This window comes from Mastigoproctus giganteus, chromosome 6, assembly GCF_048544385.1.
Source record: "Mastigoproctus giganteus isolate SK-2022 chromosome 6, ASM4854438v1, whole genome shotgun sequence".
Classification (NCBI taxonomy): Eukaryota; Metazoa; Arthropoda; class Arachnida; order Uropygi; family Thelyphonidae; genus Mastigoproctus; species Mastigoproctus giganteus.
This window is the reverse complement of record NC_143580.1, coordinates 193,521,375-193,540,482: the sequence shown is the minus strand read 5'-3', so window position 1 is coordinate 193,540,482 and position 19,108 is coordinate 193,521,375. Positions and strand designations below refer to the sequence as shown.

The following is a 19,108-nucleotide window of genomic DNA, read 5'->3' as shown; positions in this document are numbered from 1 at the left end:
ATTTAGCAAAAATCAGCAAACAGAAAAACAACTTATACTATGTGGCTCGGATTTTTTGAAAACTTAATGAAGTATCACTTCAAGGGAAATTAATTACTGTGCTAGACTGCAAAGGTGTATTAAAAGCCTTCACTGAAAATATTTGAAAGCAATTTAATAAGAAAACAATTTCATGGTATGCAAGAGTTAGCTGAAATCAATAAATCTCTCACTGAGAATGATCATAAGAATTATTCAGATCATTTGTGTTCTTTAAAAGGTGATTTATTTTCTTTGAAGTGAAGCCGTGGGTGTTAGATCCAATTGGATGTGATTATGGTTCTGCTAGCGAAGAAATTCAAGAACCCATTGAATTAAAATGTAATGGGGAATGCAAATATAAATTTGAAAAAGATGGAATGCTTCAGTTGTGGAATTAAAAAAATCAACTAAACTTCTTACTACATCCTACTTTCTTTTCAAACTCTTGTATTGATGAGCTTGGTAAACCACATCCTACTATACTCCACTTAATGCCTCCCATAGCCTTCTATCAAAAGGTTCTCAAAAATTGCACTCCTCAGCTTGCTGCCATTGTGTTATCCTTCCCAACTTATTCCACCGAGTTTTTCCTTCTGCTTGGAAATTTGGTAATATCCTAAAAGGGTGAGAAAACCATCCTATTCAGTTATCACATCATTGCTTACCTCTACTTTTTCCCAAGTAATGGAGAAATCCATTAACTGCCAATTCCTAAACCATCTCAAAACCTTCTTATTACTCAGTGACTGCCAATTTAGATTCCATCAGGGTCATCTCCTAGTGATATACTACCCATCTATGGCCAAATTTTTGGTGAAAGGGGTTCTCTCTTTTGGTCTTGCTATTTTTCTTATGAAATCTACTCTACAAATCTCAAATCCATTAACATGGAATATTGTTTCCACATCTGGGATGGTGTCCCTATAATATCTCTCAGGCTTCTAGACTCTGTTCAAAAATGGCCAGTCAGCTAACCAATCTCTTATAAAGTCTCTCCACTGTATCACAGACAGTTTTGCCTTTTCTATACTCTTCCATGGAAACTGTTCTGAAATAGCATCTGCAATTCTTCACTCTTCCAGACCAGCGTGAAGATCTGCCAACCAGTTAACTTCTATTTACTGTCCAAGTTGAAACTCACAGAATGAACCTTTCTTCTTTGTCATTTATCACTTCTGCTTTCTGGAACAACATACGTGTATTCCCTGAAAATTATGATCTACAGCAATTCAAGCCTAATATCAACAAGTATCTTCAGTTCTCAACGTTCATACCATGCATTACATTAAGTGCTATAGGTTTTAATACCTTTTGTGTTTCATAAAAGACAACTCACACGAATAAGATTTTAATAGAAATCGTAGCTAATTATTTCAGTTGTTAATCACTAGGGAAGTGATTCATCATATTCAGTTAAATCCAAACTATCTGAATTGAAGCACAGTTAAGTTTTGATCTGTCATCACCTTGAAGATAATATTAGTCACAATATTGGAGATAATATTGGTCACCCATCACAGACCACTTGTTGAAGTGAAACTTCTTTAGGCCCACCCCAGGCAGTTTTCACGCGGAAGTAACTTGAGCCCGTGGGTTGAAAAAAATCACAACATGAAATGAAATACGTAGCAGCAACACACTATGCAGTCAGCACCCCTACACCATGGCCATGATGGAACTCGCGTGTGTTGCTTTTGTTTTAAATCGCTATCTTGGCAAAAAATGTAAAAACAAAAATATTTTAGTCATCTCTACTGTATTTCTTAAAATTGACAGGAAAATATAATTCAACATATAAAACTTTCTAATAAACGTTTCAAAGGAACTCTTCACTTGTGCTCAGCCCAAAGTTGTGATGTGACAGGCAGGCAAGGTATTTTTAAATTGCAGTTCCAGCTATCTTTACTTGATCACAGTGTCTGACTACAGTAAAATTTACAGAAGCAGGTTGAGCAGACTGCCATGTATGATTGGATTTCTGTAACTGACTCATTGTTCTAATTCTGGGAATAGGCAAATAAAGAGGATGCAACATTGTCAGTCAACAGTATTCCTGGCAGAAACATGACATGGTACATTGTGGTGAAGCCAGGTGTTTTTCTTTTCTTTATTCATTAATAGACTCCTGGCCACTATAGAATGGCTTCTGCACCAATTTACTTCATTCCCATGCTTTTTTGTGCTTTGGTATCACTTGGGAACATTCCCCCAATAACATCACTGTTGACTGTAATGAGCATTTCAAGTTTGTCTGGTTGACTTTCCAAGTTACAAATAAAACCTGAAGTTTTCACTTTCAACTTGTTACTTCATAATCTTTTAGCTACTACCAAATCATTAACAAAACTTTTTGATCATACCTTGTGTATTATGTCTTCCAGTGTACAGAAGCTTTGGAATGCAAATTTGGATAGGTATTTAATTATGTTGTTTTCTGTAATATAAAGTTTGTCTTGAGAAAAATATAGTTTATTCTGATATTAAGAATTATTTCTTCAAGGGGTCCAGCAGGTGTCAGAGCTCAGGCTTTAGACAAAGATGGTAATCTCATAGAAGATTTTATATTTGATGGTGGATGTGGTGATCTGGGTGAAAGATTACTTCATGTTAGAAATGCTCCTTCACCAGCTGCTACTTCATCCTTGGCCATAGCAAAAATTATTTTACAGAAAGTGCAAGAAAAGTTTACCTTGTAAGTGCATAATGCCCACCACAACATGTTAATTGTAATCATGTCAAGGTTCTTAGGGGCTACCTTTTCTTTTTATAATAATACTATTAAAAAAAAATTCAAACCAAAATGATTAGGCCCAGTCACCTAGATTCATTTTATATTAAAAGTGATGCTACTCACACAGCCAAATTTATAAGAAAGTGAACAAAACTTCTCTCATGACAATTAACATGTTGATCACTTTTTGCTGGCATACATACAATTTCTTTTAGCAAGATCAAAATAGAATACTTCTGTGTGCCATTAAAAGCAGGTGCTTTTGCACATACATACTGTATATTTTTATAAAACCAATGAACAGGTTTTATCATCTGTACAAATACTGTATCATGTGTAACTGAAGAGTCAAATAAAAGCAATATTTTTATTAATTTTTTTTTCCTATTTTGGACTACAACCTTTCTATATGGTGAAAGATGCATCAATTTCTAAAATTAACATTTAGAGTTAATTTTGCTGATGATGAATCCAGTTCAACAGACCTAAATTTAAATATTAAAATACACCACTTCTGTATTATTATAATATTTAATAACGTACAAGTTGGTGCAAATGCATCATATTAGTACAAGTTAAACTCTGAATTAGCATAAATTTGCAAAGGCAGCATCATTTAAGTCAAGGGTCGCCAACTTAATTTGTGATGCAATCTACTTTTTTTCTTCAAAATGTGTCACGATCTACCATCTCAAGAATTTCATTGAGATGGTAGATTGCGTGGTTGAGATGGTTTCACGAGGTTAAAAAAAGCTAATCAACACACATTGAAAAATGTTTATAAATTTTAAAATTAAATACAATTCAGAATTCTTATTTTTTAAATTAACATTTAAATTTGTGAAGTTTGTATCTGAAAAAGTCGAAAAGGTTGGGTTGATTCACATGGAGCCCAAACTAGAATTTAAAAGTTAACTGCATTTTTTTTTTTACATTTGGGTACTTTTCGCAGCAAACATATTTCCAAAAGTCTTTTTCTGAAGATCTGGCTTTTAGGAAGATATCGTTTTGCAATGTAATAATTTCATTTTCAAGCAATATTTTCTCTGTGTGAAAATATTACTATCAGCAATTTGTTTCGTATCTAAGTCGACATTAAATGGATAAGAAATATATTGAACAATTGTTTTAAAAATCATTGAATCTGGTTTCAAAATCCACAACTTTCTCCATTTCAAAAACAGGATTTCACATCTGGAATGGGCTTGGCACACCCAGGGTCCTTAGTGGGATATCATCATTCTTCTCTTTCTTGGGATTTCCTTCTACTTTTGACTCTCTCTCAGAATAACTCAGAAAAATTTTTTGGCTGGTGCAGCAGAAGCCTCAGGCTTTCTTGCACCATACACTAATAATGATATTTTTGTAAATGATCTTGCATATTTGCCAAAAGGTAGAATTTTTTTCCCTTTGAGATCCTTAGCCATTGCTAAAAATTGATATACTTATATGCAGAAATACGACTAATCATGTCACCCACATTTTTCTTTTAATTCCAAATTCAGCTCACTTAATTTAATATTAAAAAATATTAAAATCTGCCAAAAAAGCCAGACCACACAACCACTGTATCTTGTAGCTGCTGCTAATCATCTCCCCTTTGGTCAACAAATTTTTTAATTGCCTTCAGTAAATTTCGAAATCTCTGTAGAAACTTACTCCGACTCAGCCACCTCACATCTGTGTGTAATATCAGATCTGGTTCATTTTCATCCGAAATGTCTCCTTTGAAGAGATTGTCTTCTGATGGAATTCACGATTTCGAAAGCTATGACCATAACATTTTTAGTATTTAATCTTTTGCTGGCTAACACTTGTTGGTGGATGATACAGTAGTACCTTAAAAAATCTGGGAATTCTTCATTCTTTTGGCACAATGCGATGAATACATTTGGTGATGTACTTTTGAAATCCAAAATGTTTTTTTAAATCTTTATGGACCAGAAACCCAACTCCACCTTCACTCCTTTCACTGTTTCCATTGGTGTACAGCCAATTTCCACTTGATAAACTTATAAGTGATTCATTTCTTCTTCTTGTTTCAGCCAAACCGATGATATTCCAATTCACATTTTCTAATTCCTTTTCCAGCTCTAATATCCTGTCTTCACCGATGAGTGATCTTACGTTATAACAGGCCAGGTTCAGTTTCCTTGCATGGCAGCCTGGTCATACCCAGATTCTTAGCACCCTCTGCATCCACTCTGATCCTCTCGCTGCCGTAAGAGGGGGAGTGAAAGCTGCTGGGGACTGAGGGCCATTTGTTTTGTCGTGCTGTCATATGCTGGCGGGTTTGGTCTTTTCCTCTTCACTCTGACCAGGCATCTTGAAGAGAACCACTCTACACGTTCGTTGCTACCTAAGTGACATAACAGGGCTTACCATCGAGGTGTTGCATGAGTGGATTTTAGGGAGGCAGGCCAACCGGACTTCTCCTAAATCTTCTGTAATAGAGAGATATTGGATCCATCAGTGTTTTAGGCCGAGTGTCTGATAACACACAGGATACCTGTTCCCCTCTAAGCCCCTAACATGTTTGCTGTCAATTGCTCTTAAAACATTAGGAAAGTTCCAAATTTTATAGAAGTCTTCAGTCACTGATTTCAAGTCTTCTTTCGTTGATGCCTGTATATGAATGGGCTGTAGTTCTTCCCACAAAATTACAATAGTCTCCGAAATGACTTTGCTAATGGTAGTCCTTCCATTCTAAACAAATAATCTAGGTTTCTGAACAAAGATCCAGTGGCTAAATACCCGAAAACAAAAATGTTTTAATTACGTACAGTTGTTTTATTGATGCACAGAATATAAAATTAAATGGTTTTATATTGACAAAAAACTAGGACATCTGGTAACCCTACGACAGCTTTCATTTATGATAATAATGTAAAATAGCATGGAAAACAGCAGCTTTCAAGAGCTATACATTGAACCAGAAACAAAGACAGCGATAGCAATTGGCATCCTCCTGGGTCAACTAACTCCACCACCAAAAAAAAAAAAGCTTTCTCAGAATGAAAGATTTAATAATGCTATGTTAAACATTGAAAATAAACTACAATATTTACAAGCGAAATGACAAAAGAGAAAAAGAACTTAATGGCGATTTATGTTTTAAAAGTTTGCTTTCCCATGTATGAAAATTGGAGGGATCACAGATCGCTTTCAGAACTTGCAGACGAATTTGTGTAGTTCAAACAAAAATCCCACGTACCTTAATAAAAGGTTGTTAACCACTAAACAAAATGTTTTTAGAACTGTATTCACTTACCTCAAAGTAACAAGTCTTGCAATGCCCATGCCAGTTAGTCCAAGTTTTGGTCAGTTGATGTTCACTCTTTTCTAAAATAACTGAAAGTTTCTTAAATATATAAAAAAATCTCTTCGTGCTGTTTTAATTCACAAAATTTTTCTCTATTGGAATTAACGGGTGCATGCCTGTTTTTCTACTCATTTTTTTTTTTTTTTAAATGACTTCCATGAGGATTGAATCTTCCTCTGAAGAACTGGAACTCGACAACATGTAAGAGTACATTCTTCTCAATTCACACATGAAGACAGGATTATTTTCTGGCTTTGTTAACCACTTAAATGCTGTGGTTCCTAGCAAAACAGGAATTGCTATTTGTAATTTTTCAACCAATCGTCAACATGGCTTGGAACACAGTAATGATGGCATACCAACTGTCTAAAAGCTCCATACACTAGCAAAACCCATTCCATTCTGGCAAGCAATCCAGGAGCAGCCCAAGCTCCCAGAAAGATGCAGAAGACTTATTACAATGTCTTCTGCATCTTTACAATAAATTACAATATATGTAATAAATTACATATTGTAATTTATGTATGCAGTGCATTTTATATATATATATATATATAGCTATATAAATATGAAACCTATGTTTTACCTGCCCACACATTTATGGCGAAGCAATGTTGTGCAGCATAGAGGCACACACCGTGTGGGGTCATGATCCCACACAAGCATTGTGCTGATTGAATAAGCGCTCCCGAGTGAAATAAGCCTCATCCGTGAACAAAACATAGGATGGAAAATTTGTCTTGTTTAACACTTTCTTGGAGAAACCACTGTGCAAAAGCCACATGTGCAGGATGATCTTGGGGGAGCAGTAACTGAACCCTTTGGAAATGAAATGGGTGTAAGGAATCGTCATGCCAGACATGCTGTACACTGCAACGAGACATTCCTAAGGCAGAGGCATGTGTGCTGGTAGTAGGATTATTCTGGATGGCATTCAACACACTTTCTTCCATGGTGGGAATTTGCGTTGAATGTGGTCGGCCCACACTACTCCTGTTATCCCTAAATTAGTATTAGTAATGGCCACATGGTGCAAGAAAGCCTATGGCTTATGCTGCACCAGCCAAAAAAAAAGAAAAGAAAAAAAAATCCGAACAAAACAATGATAAAAACAAAAAAAAAAATAAAATAAACTAAATAATAATTAATAAATAAAAAAAATAATAAAATAAAATAAATAAAAAGGAAATTAAACCTATCATCCTATGCGCTTCCCTTACCCGAAAGTACTATCCAGATGACCTTTGAATTTCCCCAAACTGTCGGCCTCTACCACCCATGAAGGCAACTTATTCCAGTAATTTATAACTCGCTGGCTAAAATAAAACTTCCTGCAGTCCAATCTAAACAAACATTTTACCCCGTAACTTGAATTTATGTCCCCCAGTTCTAGCATCATTTATAATCTTGAAAATTTCGTCCCCATTCATTTTACTGATATGCAGAGCCTTAAACACCTCAATCAAATCTCCTCTAAGGTATCTAGTTTCCAAACTCTGCAACCCACATATTCGAAGTCTTTCTTCATAAGGACGCCCTTTTACCGATCTCACCAGGCGAGTTACCTTTCTTTGCACCCTTTCAAGAAGCTCGCCGTCTTTCTTTAGGTGCGGTCTCCATACTTGAACACAGTATTCCAAGTGTGGTCTAAATGACCCACAATCGCACAAATTTTGATGCACACACACACAAACGGTGGTCTGGTACATGTCTGTCTGGGAAGCGTTCTCCATAAATTTGTTGAGCGGCTCGTCCATTGTCTTCTACAAATCCATACACTAGGTGCATGTCTGCCAGCTCAGTTCGTATATCAATGCATGCTCTTCATGTGGAAACTACTGCTTGAATGAGTAAACCGGAAATTTTTCCTCTCGTCAACTGATGAACAGCACTGACTTACAGTGACGTTCAGTCACGTTACCTACCTCCCTGAAACGTTTGTAACAATATTTTTGAGACACCCTGTATATATATTTTTATAGGGTATTACACAATACAAATACAGTGAAACTTCCCTTTAACGGACAGCCATGGGGAACGAAAATGTGTCCGTTAGAGAGAGAGAGAAGTGTCCGCTAACAAGTCTGGGGGGGGAGAAAGAAAGAAAAATCGTTAAATGTTTAATGTAAAATTAAATTAAAATATATACAGATTTTGAACAATATTTTTGTAAATAATATACAATTACATACACAAGAGATAAAGAAAAGTTGTTAAACGTTTAATGTAAAATTAAATTAAAATATATACAGATTTTGCACAATATTTTTGTAAATAATATACATACAATTGTGCTATGCATATTATGACTTTATCTTAAGAAAAATACATATAGTAATCACTTATTTTCTTCTGCACCTTCTTCCGGCTGATAATTTTGTTTTCAACATTTGTTTGGAGTGAAGAAACCATCGAAAGTCCTTCAGTATCTTCTTCACCGGCAAAAAACATTTTTAAACGATTGATTTGTATGAGCGCTTCTTCCATTTTCATCTGTGGTTTGTCGTTAATATGTTCTTCGACAGAATGACCTCCTTCCATTTCTTCATCCTCATGAGGAACTTCTTGAAAAATATCGATGATGATGTCGTTGATATCTATAGCACCATCTTCTGTGAAGTTCGAGTCTATATCTTTGTAGCCAGGGTCACTTGTACCTGAAGTATCGTACATTATCAATAGATGTGAAGTTCTTGTTCTTCTTGGTGCTCCACACTGCTGTTCACAACTTCAATTTTTGCGTTTGAGAAGCCAGACTTTACAAAACAGTTCACGACAGTTTGTTTTCTAATTGCATTTACTGAAGAGGAAATCCGTTGAATCGCATCTAGGATGCTGAGTTTATTTGTGAAGTCACTCGCACGTTACATCATTCATGTTTGCAATGACATGTCTTAAAACACGTTTTCTGTAGTGAAGTTTAAAATTTTTTATTATCCCTTGATCCAAGGGCTGACACTCTGGAGATGTTTGGTGGCAGAAAAACGATTTGAATGTTGGACAATTCAATGTGCATGTGAGATGCAGCATTATCCATGAAAAGAAAAATTTTTCTGTTCTGACGCATCATGTTTTGGTTAAAGTGACTTATCCATTCGCTCATGATATCTAGTATCATCCACGCTTTTTTATTAGACTTCCAGTCAACATTCAAAAGATTCAACTTTATGCCCTTGAAACAACGAGGATTTTGTGGTTTTCCTATAACAAGAGGTTGTTCAAAGTCTCCCAGCATATTTGTACACAATAGTACAGTCAAGCGTTCCTTAGAAATTTTTCCGCACTGGCACTTTTCGTTTTTTAGACTGTTTTTTCAGGAAGAGCTTTAAAAAACAACCCTGTTTTGTCAGTTGTAAATATCCTTAGATTCAAAATCACAACATGAATCTTCCAATTTTATGGTCCACTCTGTTACAATCCCAGTATCAACAGATCCACCTTCACCACTTAAGGTTTTCCAAGAAATTTTATGCCAAGTTTTGAACTTGTCTAGCCATCTCACAGAAGCTTTGACCCATTAATAAGAAATTTTTTTTAGCACGTGGGCGACAAAACCACTCGTACGTAGCATTGTCAATTTGAAGTCCAACAGTTTTCGGGAATGATTTTTGAACCTGATCATTTATGTGTTGCCAAAATTGTTTGAGCAGTTAATTTTTTTTTTCTTTAGGATGTCGCTTACCTGCATCTTCCTGATTTTGAATTTTGCAGTGAGATTGCGAACACTATTTTTTTGCCGATCATATGCATTAATGAGTTCGTTTACGAGAAGACATTGTGCACTTCACACGATACTTAAGAAAACCGAAAAGACGAAAGGTCGACCAAATCCACCCCACCTGCACACACCAAATTCATCAGAAGTTTTACACGTGCTTTAAAATTCTTGAAAAAGGGTTTAGAACCGCGCGTAAACCTTGATAAAATTCAGATAATCGGAAATAGAAAATAAACACACGATTGAGGCAATGTGTGGAAGAAAAGTTCCTAGAAAAAGCTTGCCCACTGTCCGTTATGGGGAGATCAAATTAAGTGCTAATCTAAACGAAACAGTGCAGATTGCCTGTACGCGTCCATTACAGAGAAATGTCCGCCAGACAGAAGCTGCAAACACGTTAAAACCAATAGAGGTGAGTTGGGGAAATTGAAAATGTCCGTTGTAGAGAGATGTCCGTTAGGAGAAGTTCCACTGTATTACCAGGTTAATATTTGTATCAAGCTGTTTTTTTTAAATATTCTGTATAATCAAAATTGAAAATAGTATATTTGACCAATTTATGAATTTTTTCTGAGAAGAATAACTGCATAGAAAGTGGGCACTGAATATTTTAGTCAATGCAAGAGTTCCCAGATATGTTCTGAGATTTTAAATATGCATTTTTCATTTCAATATAATACACACACTGATGTTCAAAGGAAGTGCATCCCCTAGGAATTTCACATTTCTAACCCTTTTTTGCAATGGTATGTTACATTAATGACTAGCAACACCTGTAATGTTTAACAGGTGCTCTGAAAATATTCCAAAATGAGCATTTGCAACCTTTATACAAGTTTTGGTAAACATGGCAATGTTATCAGAAGCCCCCATTTTCCTCTAGTTTATCATTTTAAATGGAAAACAAAATGAAAAGTTTACCAGATGCAAAGTAATATTTAGTCGAACCACCTCTTGCCCTGATGACAGCAGCACATGGTCAAGGCATTGATGAGATTATTTCTGAAGATAATCAACTATAATTCGTGGTTCCAAACATGATATATGGGTGTCTGAAGTTCACGAAGGGTCTTTGGTTCCACACAATGCTAACAGTTCTCTATAGGATTCAGGTTCTGGGCCAGCTAACAGTTGTAATGGACTCTTCCATTTTTTTCCCCCTGTAACAACTGCAAACACATTACAGTCAAACCACTAATGCAGAAACGAAGCTAAAGCAACTACAGAAGTGCCTACTGACACTTTTCACCCAATGACAAGGAGCAGTCATCCTGAAATATTATAATTATGAAATATAATTATGAATAATTATAATCCTTTCCCATGTGCGTCTGTTCCGAGGTGCCAGGCCCCGAGTTCGTGTTTATGGATGATAACGCCAAACAAAATCGCACTGTAGCTGTTGATATGCTTTTGGAACTTGACAGTTTGCTTGGATTGCCCTGGGGAGACACCTAGTTGCATGTCCACACCCACCAGAAAATGTTCACAATATAAAGATGGCACTGACAGAAGAATGAATGATGTTACCTAATAGGCAGATTACAAGAAATCTTTGGCAACGGCTGCAAAGAAAAACAGCAAGGAGTTCTTTACTTATGTAAATTCTAGAAGGAAGGGGATGAATCAGATTGGTCCACTTGATATCGATGGTTCAACTGTTCATGATTCTGCTCAGGTAGCTAACAAACAATCAATATTTCGCATCTAAATTCACACATGAGGAGTTATTCAGGAAGGGGAATGCCATAGATGAAGTAAAAACTGGCAGTGAGCTAGATGATCTTGTAATAATTGAGAGTAAAGTGGAGGAGAAATTGTTGAAGATAAATACAAGAAAGGCACCTGGAGTGGATGGGATCTATCCAGTTATATTAAAGGAGGCAGCAAAGGAAGTAAGCAATCCGTTAGCCATGATTATGAGAGCTTCCTTGGACTCAGAGGAGGCACCCACAGACTGGAGATGTGCCCCCCAGTTCACAAAGGCTGATACAAGTAATTATGGACTTGAGTTTATATTCTGTTCCGGGAAAATTAATGGAAGCACTGCAGGATCATCTTGACAAGAATTCAGTTATAGCTCAGACACAGCATGGTTTTGTTAAGGGAGGGTCTTGCCTGACCAGTTTGGTTGGATGCTGTGATGTGGGTGCAGGGAATGACTTTGGTATTATATATTTGGACCTTAGAAAGGCTTTTGATGATGTTGCACATGGAACGCTGCTGCACGGATTGGAGCAGTGTGGCCTTGGTGGCAGGTTGTTGCTGTGGATGGGGGGGGGGGGGGGGATAGTTGAGTGGCAATTAATGGACACTGCTCATCATGGACTAATGTTATTAGTGGATTTCCTCAGGGTTTGGTGTTGGGTCCATTGTTGTTTTCTGTATTTATGAATGGTGTATCGGGCTTGGTGTCCTGGTTTGCGGACGTACAGGGGTTTTTAAGGACGCTGTGCTGCTGCAACGGGGTATGGAAAGGTTGAGCAGATGGGCTGAAAGGTGGCAAGTGAAGTTTGGCATTGACAAGTGTAAATTGCTATATATGGGAGACAGCAACCGCAGAGCAACGTATCAACTCTGTGTTGCTGCACTGACAGTGGTGGAGAGTGAAAAAGACCTGGGGGTAATTGTGCAGGCAGATATGAAGTTCTCTGAGCAGTGCAGACGGGCAGCAAGAGTGGCTCATTGTGTCTTGTCAGTGATATACAGGAGTTTTTCTGGCAGGGATAGGGAGGTGATTGTTCTCTTGTATAGGGCAGTGGTCAGGCCACAACTTGAGTGCTGTCTACGGGGTCTGGAGGTCTCATTTCAGGAGGGATGTGGAGCTGCTGGAACGGCACGGGTGGTGAACGGAGCAAAGGGTTGCTCTTACGAAGAAAGGCTTGTTTTGCAAATTGCTGTCTGGAGACTGGGCACCAGCAGGGTGGTCTGATGGAGGCGTGTAGGACCTTGAATAGTTTGAACATGCTCAATGCTGATGGGATACTGTCTCTTGCTCAGAATAATCACCTGAGAGGGCATAGATTCAAATTGAGGAAAGACGGATATAGGTGTGGAGGTTTGCCTTTAGCCAGCGCGTAGTTGGTTGGTGGAACAGACTTCCATCCGTTGTCATGGGGGTTGATGGCCTAAATAGATTTAAGGCTCAGCTGGACAGGTATTTCCAACAAATGGAGGTGTGAAGTAAAAGTGGGTGTTTTTTTTGGCTGATGCTGCATAAGCTTGCATCATATGCCTCTACTAATGAAAGATGCAGTTACGTGCAGGTTTAAATGGTTGGCAGCAATTTGCCTTCCAATAGCCAGGTACCCATTGGCATTTGCAGCTCCCTTTTATAAACTGCAGATCACCTACTCCACAATATGAAATGCGCCCCCATATCATGTGGCTGGTAGGGAATTTCACCGTAGACACCATAGTTTGGATGGTATTCCTCACCATGTCTATGGCAAATCGTTTCTCTCATCTGAGAAAAAGACTTCCACTGCTTGGGGGTTCAATTTCACATGCTCCCTACACCAAATTAATCGGGCCTTCTTAAGACGACAGGCTTCAAGTCCATTTGAAGAAGCATATTCTGTTACTGCACTTGCTACCACTCCTGTGCATTCTTCCCATTCTCTTTTCAGCTCAGACTAAGCATTACAGTTTTTAAGGCATAAGCGCTTCAAAACAAGGTCCTCTTTGGCATAGTCATTTGATTCCGGTTCCTTTTTTCCTATCAGCAAAACCAGTATTCTTGAGCGGTAAAAAAAAAATCTACTCACTGTTGACAAGGCACTCTATAAGCAATATGATGGGAAGAACATCCTTCCTGACACAAGCAAGCAATGGCTGCAACTTGTGCAGTGCTTATATAGCTGAAAGTAACACCTGATGCAATATATCATTACCTATTGCATCAGATAATCTGATGCAATCTGCCATATACTTACGTTATTCAGACAATTACAACTTTGAGGGTAACATTTTCCTTTGAACACCAGTGTATATATATACAGGGTGATCCACTACCAGTGCAAACTTGCAGGTGTAGGGGGCACAAAGACAAATTGCAACATAGCATTGCAGGGTCTGAAATGCCTTCACCATGCGGTAGAGGACGTGGAACGGGAGGTCGCGTGAACAGCAATCCCACTGGAACTCAGCATTTGCAAACTGGTTCCCGAGGCAGTAGAATGAACGAGTATTTGGCGTATTCAAATGCCAAACTGGCTGACATGCACCTCACGTATGGAGCTGCAAACTGTAATGGGCACGTCACTCTATGCTTGTACCAGGAATGTTTCATGCACAGGCATAGATTCAAATTGAGGAAAGGCTGATGTACATTGTACGATTTTCACACGTGTGCACAGAAGGTTACAAGACTGGTTGTTTCACGAGATGTACCATGAATCGAGAGCAAACGAGGACACCAGACAATGTCCTATGTCTTGCAGAAGGCAATCCGAGTAAGTACTTGAGCGAAAGGCAACAATTGGGTATTTGCCAATCCACTGTATGGAGGATACTGTCAATAAACCAAATGAGTTCATACCATCTGCAACGCATCCAATCATTGGAGCCTGCAGATTATTCACTCCAGGACTTTTGCTACTTGATTTCTTCAACAGAAACTGTTTGCAAATGCTAACTTCCAGAAGGATCGCTGTTCACGTGACCTCCGGTTCAACGTCCTCCATCGCGTGACAAAGGCATTTCGAAACCTGCAATGCTGTGATTCCAATTCGTCTTTGTGCCCCCTAGACCTCCTGCAAGTTTGTTGCACTGCTAGTAAATCACCCTGTATACATGAGTTTTTTTTTTTGGTCAATTCTGGTGGTTGACACTAGATGACAGGGTTGCTCAGCATTGGACAATATACCTAGTACATAATTATGTATTATTTTGTCTATTATGCTGCATTTTTTGAATTTACCTCTTTCACCATTGCAATTTCCCCCCCCCATTCAACTGTTATTACGTAACTTATTCACACTTTCGTTTTTCATTGAAAAATTTTAAATTTACCTGCAAAAATATTCCTTCCTCTTTCAGTGCTCATTCCAACAACTATTTAATTGAAATGTCCTGCAACGGGCATTAGTAAATCACCCACTCCCTCTTTTCCCCATAATTATTTACCTTTTGATAAGTTTTTATCTGAATGGGACACCTGCTGAATTGCAGGAGGGGATGATGCCAATTTTACAGTAACAATTTACTGGAGAGCTAAAGGGATTAACATTCCATAATACAGTGGAAACCGTAAAACTCACCCCAGTGAAGGTTCAGCTGCTGGTTCCAAGTGGGCACCTGCATTCTATGTGAAAACACCTGTAAAAAGCTTGCATTCATTCTGAGCTGCAACTGTAATCAAAGTCACTTTCACTGACAGAATAGCTGTTTACCAATTGAAGGAAGCTCATTTTCCATTTCCCTTCATTCACTTATAACTACTTTGAAATGGTTAGCCCCTAACTTGGCAATCTTATTACAAATGAAATCCCAATCTTTGTCAACTTTATTAAAATTTTAAAATAATTATTTATAAGAAAATGATACATATGTATGAATGATACATGTATGATACAAGTAATTTATAAATAATTTTATCATAGTTTATGTGCAGCATAATTCTTGTCCTATGCAACTGAATTACAATATTGAATGTGAAAGTGTGCAAGAATGGTTGTTCCTTATTACTGAGTTTGAACTGAATGTCATATTTAACACAGTAAAACAAAAGGAAGTTCAATTTTTATTTTTACAAAAAAATAATGTTAAGCATTCTAAATTAATAAAAAAACAACTTCTGTTCATAATTTTTACAATTACAACTGAATTTGCAAAATGTTCACTATTCACGCGACCTACTTCAGTCTGCCTACTGAAGAAACATTGCATACAGTGTTTGAATCTGGAGTTGTAGATTTGCCTATGATCATTTCTATTACTTTTGTTTCATCTATTGAAGTTCACACATTCCACATCCGTTGAAGTGACTTTTGAGAACACATCAGAAAGAAGTCACAAAATGAACTACTGGCCTACAAAACATCCACAGCCCAGAACATTGTCACATACAAGGGCAGCAGCAAGAACACCAATCACTACAGGATTGTCTTTCCGAAAATGTAATGTTAACCCACAGCTACACATACCAGATCTGTTCTTCTAACTCAATCTCAGAGGAAGATCATATTATGCAGGAAGTTAACTTTGAAAATGTGGAATAAGAATGGTTGGTCAGCAGTAACAGAAAGATTAACAGAATTTTGTTTTTGGCTAAAGCCAAAAAAATTAGCTATGGAATGTTGTAAAGATAAACTGCTAGTTTTGTTCAATGATAAATTTTTTCCTGAATACGTAGCAAAATAGAAACTATACTAGATTATGCAAATAACATACACATTGAATATGGAGATTTATGTAGGAAGCCAAATGCCAGACAACTTTAAGCATGTCGATGTGATGAATCAGCTTGTTTGCCTACTGAAGAAACTAATCAATGTCTATGCCCTCACAACTGGTTCCATCGTGTCTTTGCCTACTAAAATATCAGTAGGTGACTGTTGGTTCACTGAGGAAGGGAAAAAAAAAACTCGGCTGAAAAACAAAAGAAACAAATGTGCTCCTGCTCAACCCACTTTGACAGCAACAGTGGTGATAGTCAAAAGCCAGAAATTGTGCTTCAATATGATTGAATGTGGAATAGACCCATAGGATGAAATGCAATCTATTTGTCTTAAGAAACCTGAAAAGGACAAACAAAACCAAATGTTTAGTTTTGTTCTTGATGGATGCACCATATATATATTACCAAATACAATATACACCCTTGCATTATATATAGCCAATCTACTGGGTACAAAAACATCTCCAAAATGACGTACAGACATGTTGGACTATCCTAATTTTCTTAACGTATGTCGCTTATACCCAAGAACTGAACTGCAGTTAGAAAGAACCAAATTCCTGCAATTTAGCACCCAATTATCTGGATGTGATAATGAAAGAAAAAACCCACAGTAATGTAGTCTACAGTTACTGACATCCATAACAAATGGGATAGATTTAATTTGTGATAAATTTTACCTACTGGCAGTCTAATGTATCTAAAATTGTCCACTACATTCTGTCTCTCTCCACTCTTTGCAACTAGTCTAGTGATTAGCAATTGCAGAAAATCCTGCAAACTGTAGAAGTCCAGACACTTTGAACAATTTTAGTTGCAGCTGTCACCACTAGAGGGCAGCCATAGAATCAATTTGAAGATTTGTCAATCACCAAAGGTGATGCTGTCACCAATGTGACCCTCCCCTACCGTGATCCTTTTCACAATCTCTCCAGAGTGATGTTTACCTTCCCATGATGCTTTTTGCACAGTCTGACTTTCTCTCCCATGATCCTTTGCACTCTGCATTTTTTTTTAAATTTTGCTCCTGGAGGGCAGCACATGTATATTTAAAAAAAGAATGTGGAATTTGAACCAACATGATTATCTTAAGAGGCAAGTGCCTTAACTACTAGGCTACTTAGATGCTTACAACCCTGTAAATGTGGCATTTGAACCAATTTTTAAGTGATTTTATTTTGAACATGTTAATGTTATTTTTAGCCAATAAATTAATTAATTTGAATTGAATGTGTTGTTTTTATTTTAAAGTATTCATGCATGCACAAAGCAACAGTATTAATTGAACATAAAGTATTCATGAGCAATATTATTAACCAAAGATCAACTGAAATTAATTTTTAATGAAGACAGAATTATAAAAAATGAGGTCTTTAATTGAATTTATTGAATAAAAAATTTACAAAGGAATCATTCTGATAAAATCTTGACACAGATCTCATGTGCACAAAGGAAACTAATAATAAAAATGAACAAGTGTTTGTTCTAACATGGATCTCAGTTCAGATCGCATTGAATATTTGCTAAAAATCAAATTGTGAGAAGAGTCCTTTGTTTTTATTTTCCCCATCAAATTCACAAACTTCATAAGGATATACAGTCTTTAAACATAATTCTTATATACCAATGAAATGCTCATCCTCAGCACCATTCAAGAAATGGTATGGAAGAGTTTTTAGGAACATGTCACGACATCAATATAAAATGTGAAACAATATCACCCATAAGTTTGAAGATAGCCACTTCTTCCTGTAAAAGCTGCAGTCGTTTTTGAATGTATACAGATCTAATTGATAAAGTTTGCACCTCGAAATAGTTTTTTGAAGTCAAAAATCCAGTCCCACACACTGTTACCAGATTCACTTTTTTTTGGTATATTTTGTAAATTCTGGAAGTTTCTTTTGAAGCAGTGTCCATTCTTCACACTTAACAATAACATGAAAATCTGACTCCAACTGAACACAGGGTTTAAAATTTATGAATCCAACACGGGCAAGCCATTTTGAAGACAGAGCAATAGAAACTAATAGCAAAACTATGCTATTAGCAAAACTAATAGACACCATGGCTAGAGAATTGAAATGTGATTAAATGCCCTTTTAAACCAAATATCACCCTACCTTTCAACCAATAAATAACAGATGCATACAATCATGCACAAGGTATAAACTTCCAAACCTTTTTAAACAAATTCCTTTAGTTGAAATTTTATTCTGAATGATTAAATTTTTCAAATTTCAGGAGCCACATGTGACCGATTAAGTTTTTCCACTGCTTAAGATTAAGAACCATATGCAAAGTTTAATTTTCAACTTCTGTTTGTAACCATTAAACTAAATTTTCTTAAACTAAGTAGTCGAGAAGTTTATTTCAATCGGAATTACTGTCTAAACCGGTGTTTCCCAATGTGAGTCCCACACCCCACATGGGAGAAATTTGATTGTTCAGGGGGCAATTCAAAAATTGCTCGTCTAGAGTTTAAAACAATCGCCTACTATGATTTAACTTGTACAAAAGAAGAATTGTTGGTATCTCAATTTGAAATAAGCATGCGTTAAATGTATTTTCTATAGAACCGCACTTGAACGTTTGGAGTAATATCAACTACAGTTTGCTTGGAGAGTATTGCTTACTATGCCTAGTGAAGGAATAGTACATACTGTATTGGACGATTGCTTGTGCCATGCGCAATGCACAAGCAAAGTGGTTGTCTACCGTAAACTCCGCATGTTATATGAAATAGGTAATTCCTTTCATACAAACGCTCGTTTGGGTGTCATGACTGTACATTTGGATAGGTTTGGCAATCTCAGATTAAAATAAAAAATTACTTTGTCTGCACACAGAATTATTAAAGAAGAACTGTGATGCACAATGGTATGTATTTATTGTATATGTATATTTCTGTGGTCTCAG

At 36.9% G+C, this 19,108-nt stretch overlaps 1 protein-coding gene across 4 annotated transcripts in view; it reads left to right on the top strand.

Annotated features, from left to right (window-relative positions):
- L2HGDH (L-2-hydroxyglutarate dehydrogenase) overlaps positions 1-19,108 on the top strand; it is an 86,339-nt gene that overhangs the window by 55,718 nt on the left and 11,513 nt on the right. For 3 of the 4 annotated variants that reach the window (XM_090375589.1, XM_090375587.1, XM_090375588.1), the window contains exon 9: positions 2,522-3,003. The exons of the other annotated variant lie outside the window; for it this stretch is intronic. In XM_090375589.1, coding sequence (XP_090231715.1) covers positions 2,522-2,717 — 196 coding nt within the window. In that variant the 3' untranslated portion in view covers positions 2,718-3,003. Of the gene's footprint in view, positions 1-2,521; positions 3,004-19,108 lie in introns of those variants that run through there. 4 annotated transcript variants of the gene reach the window in all.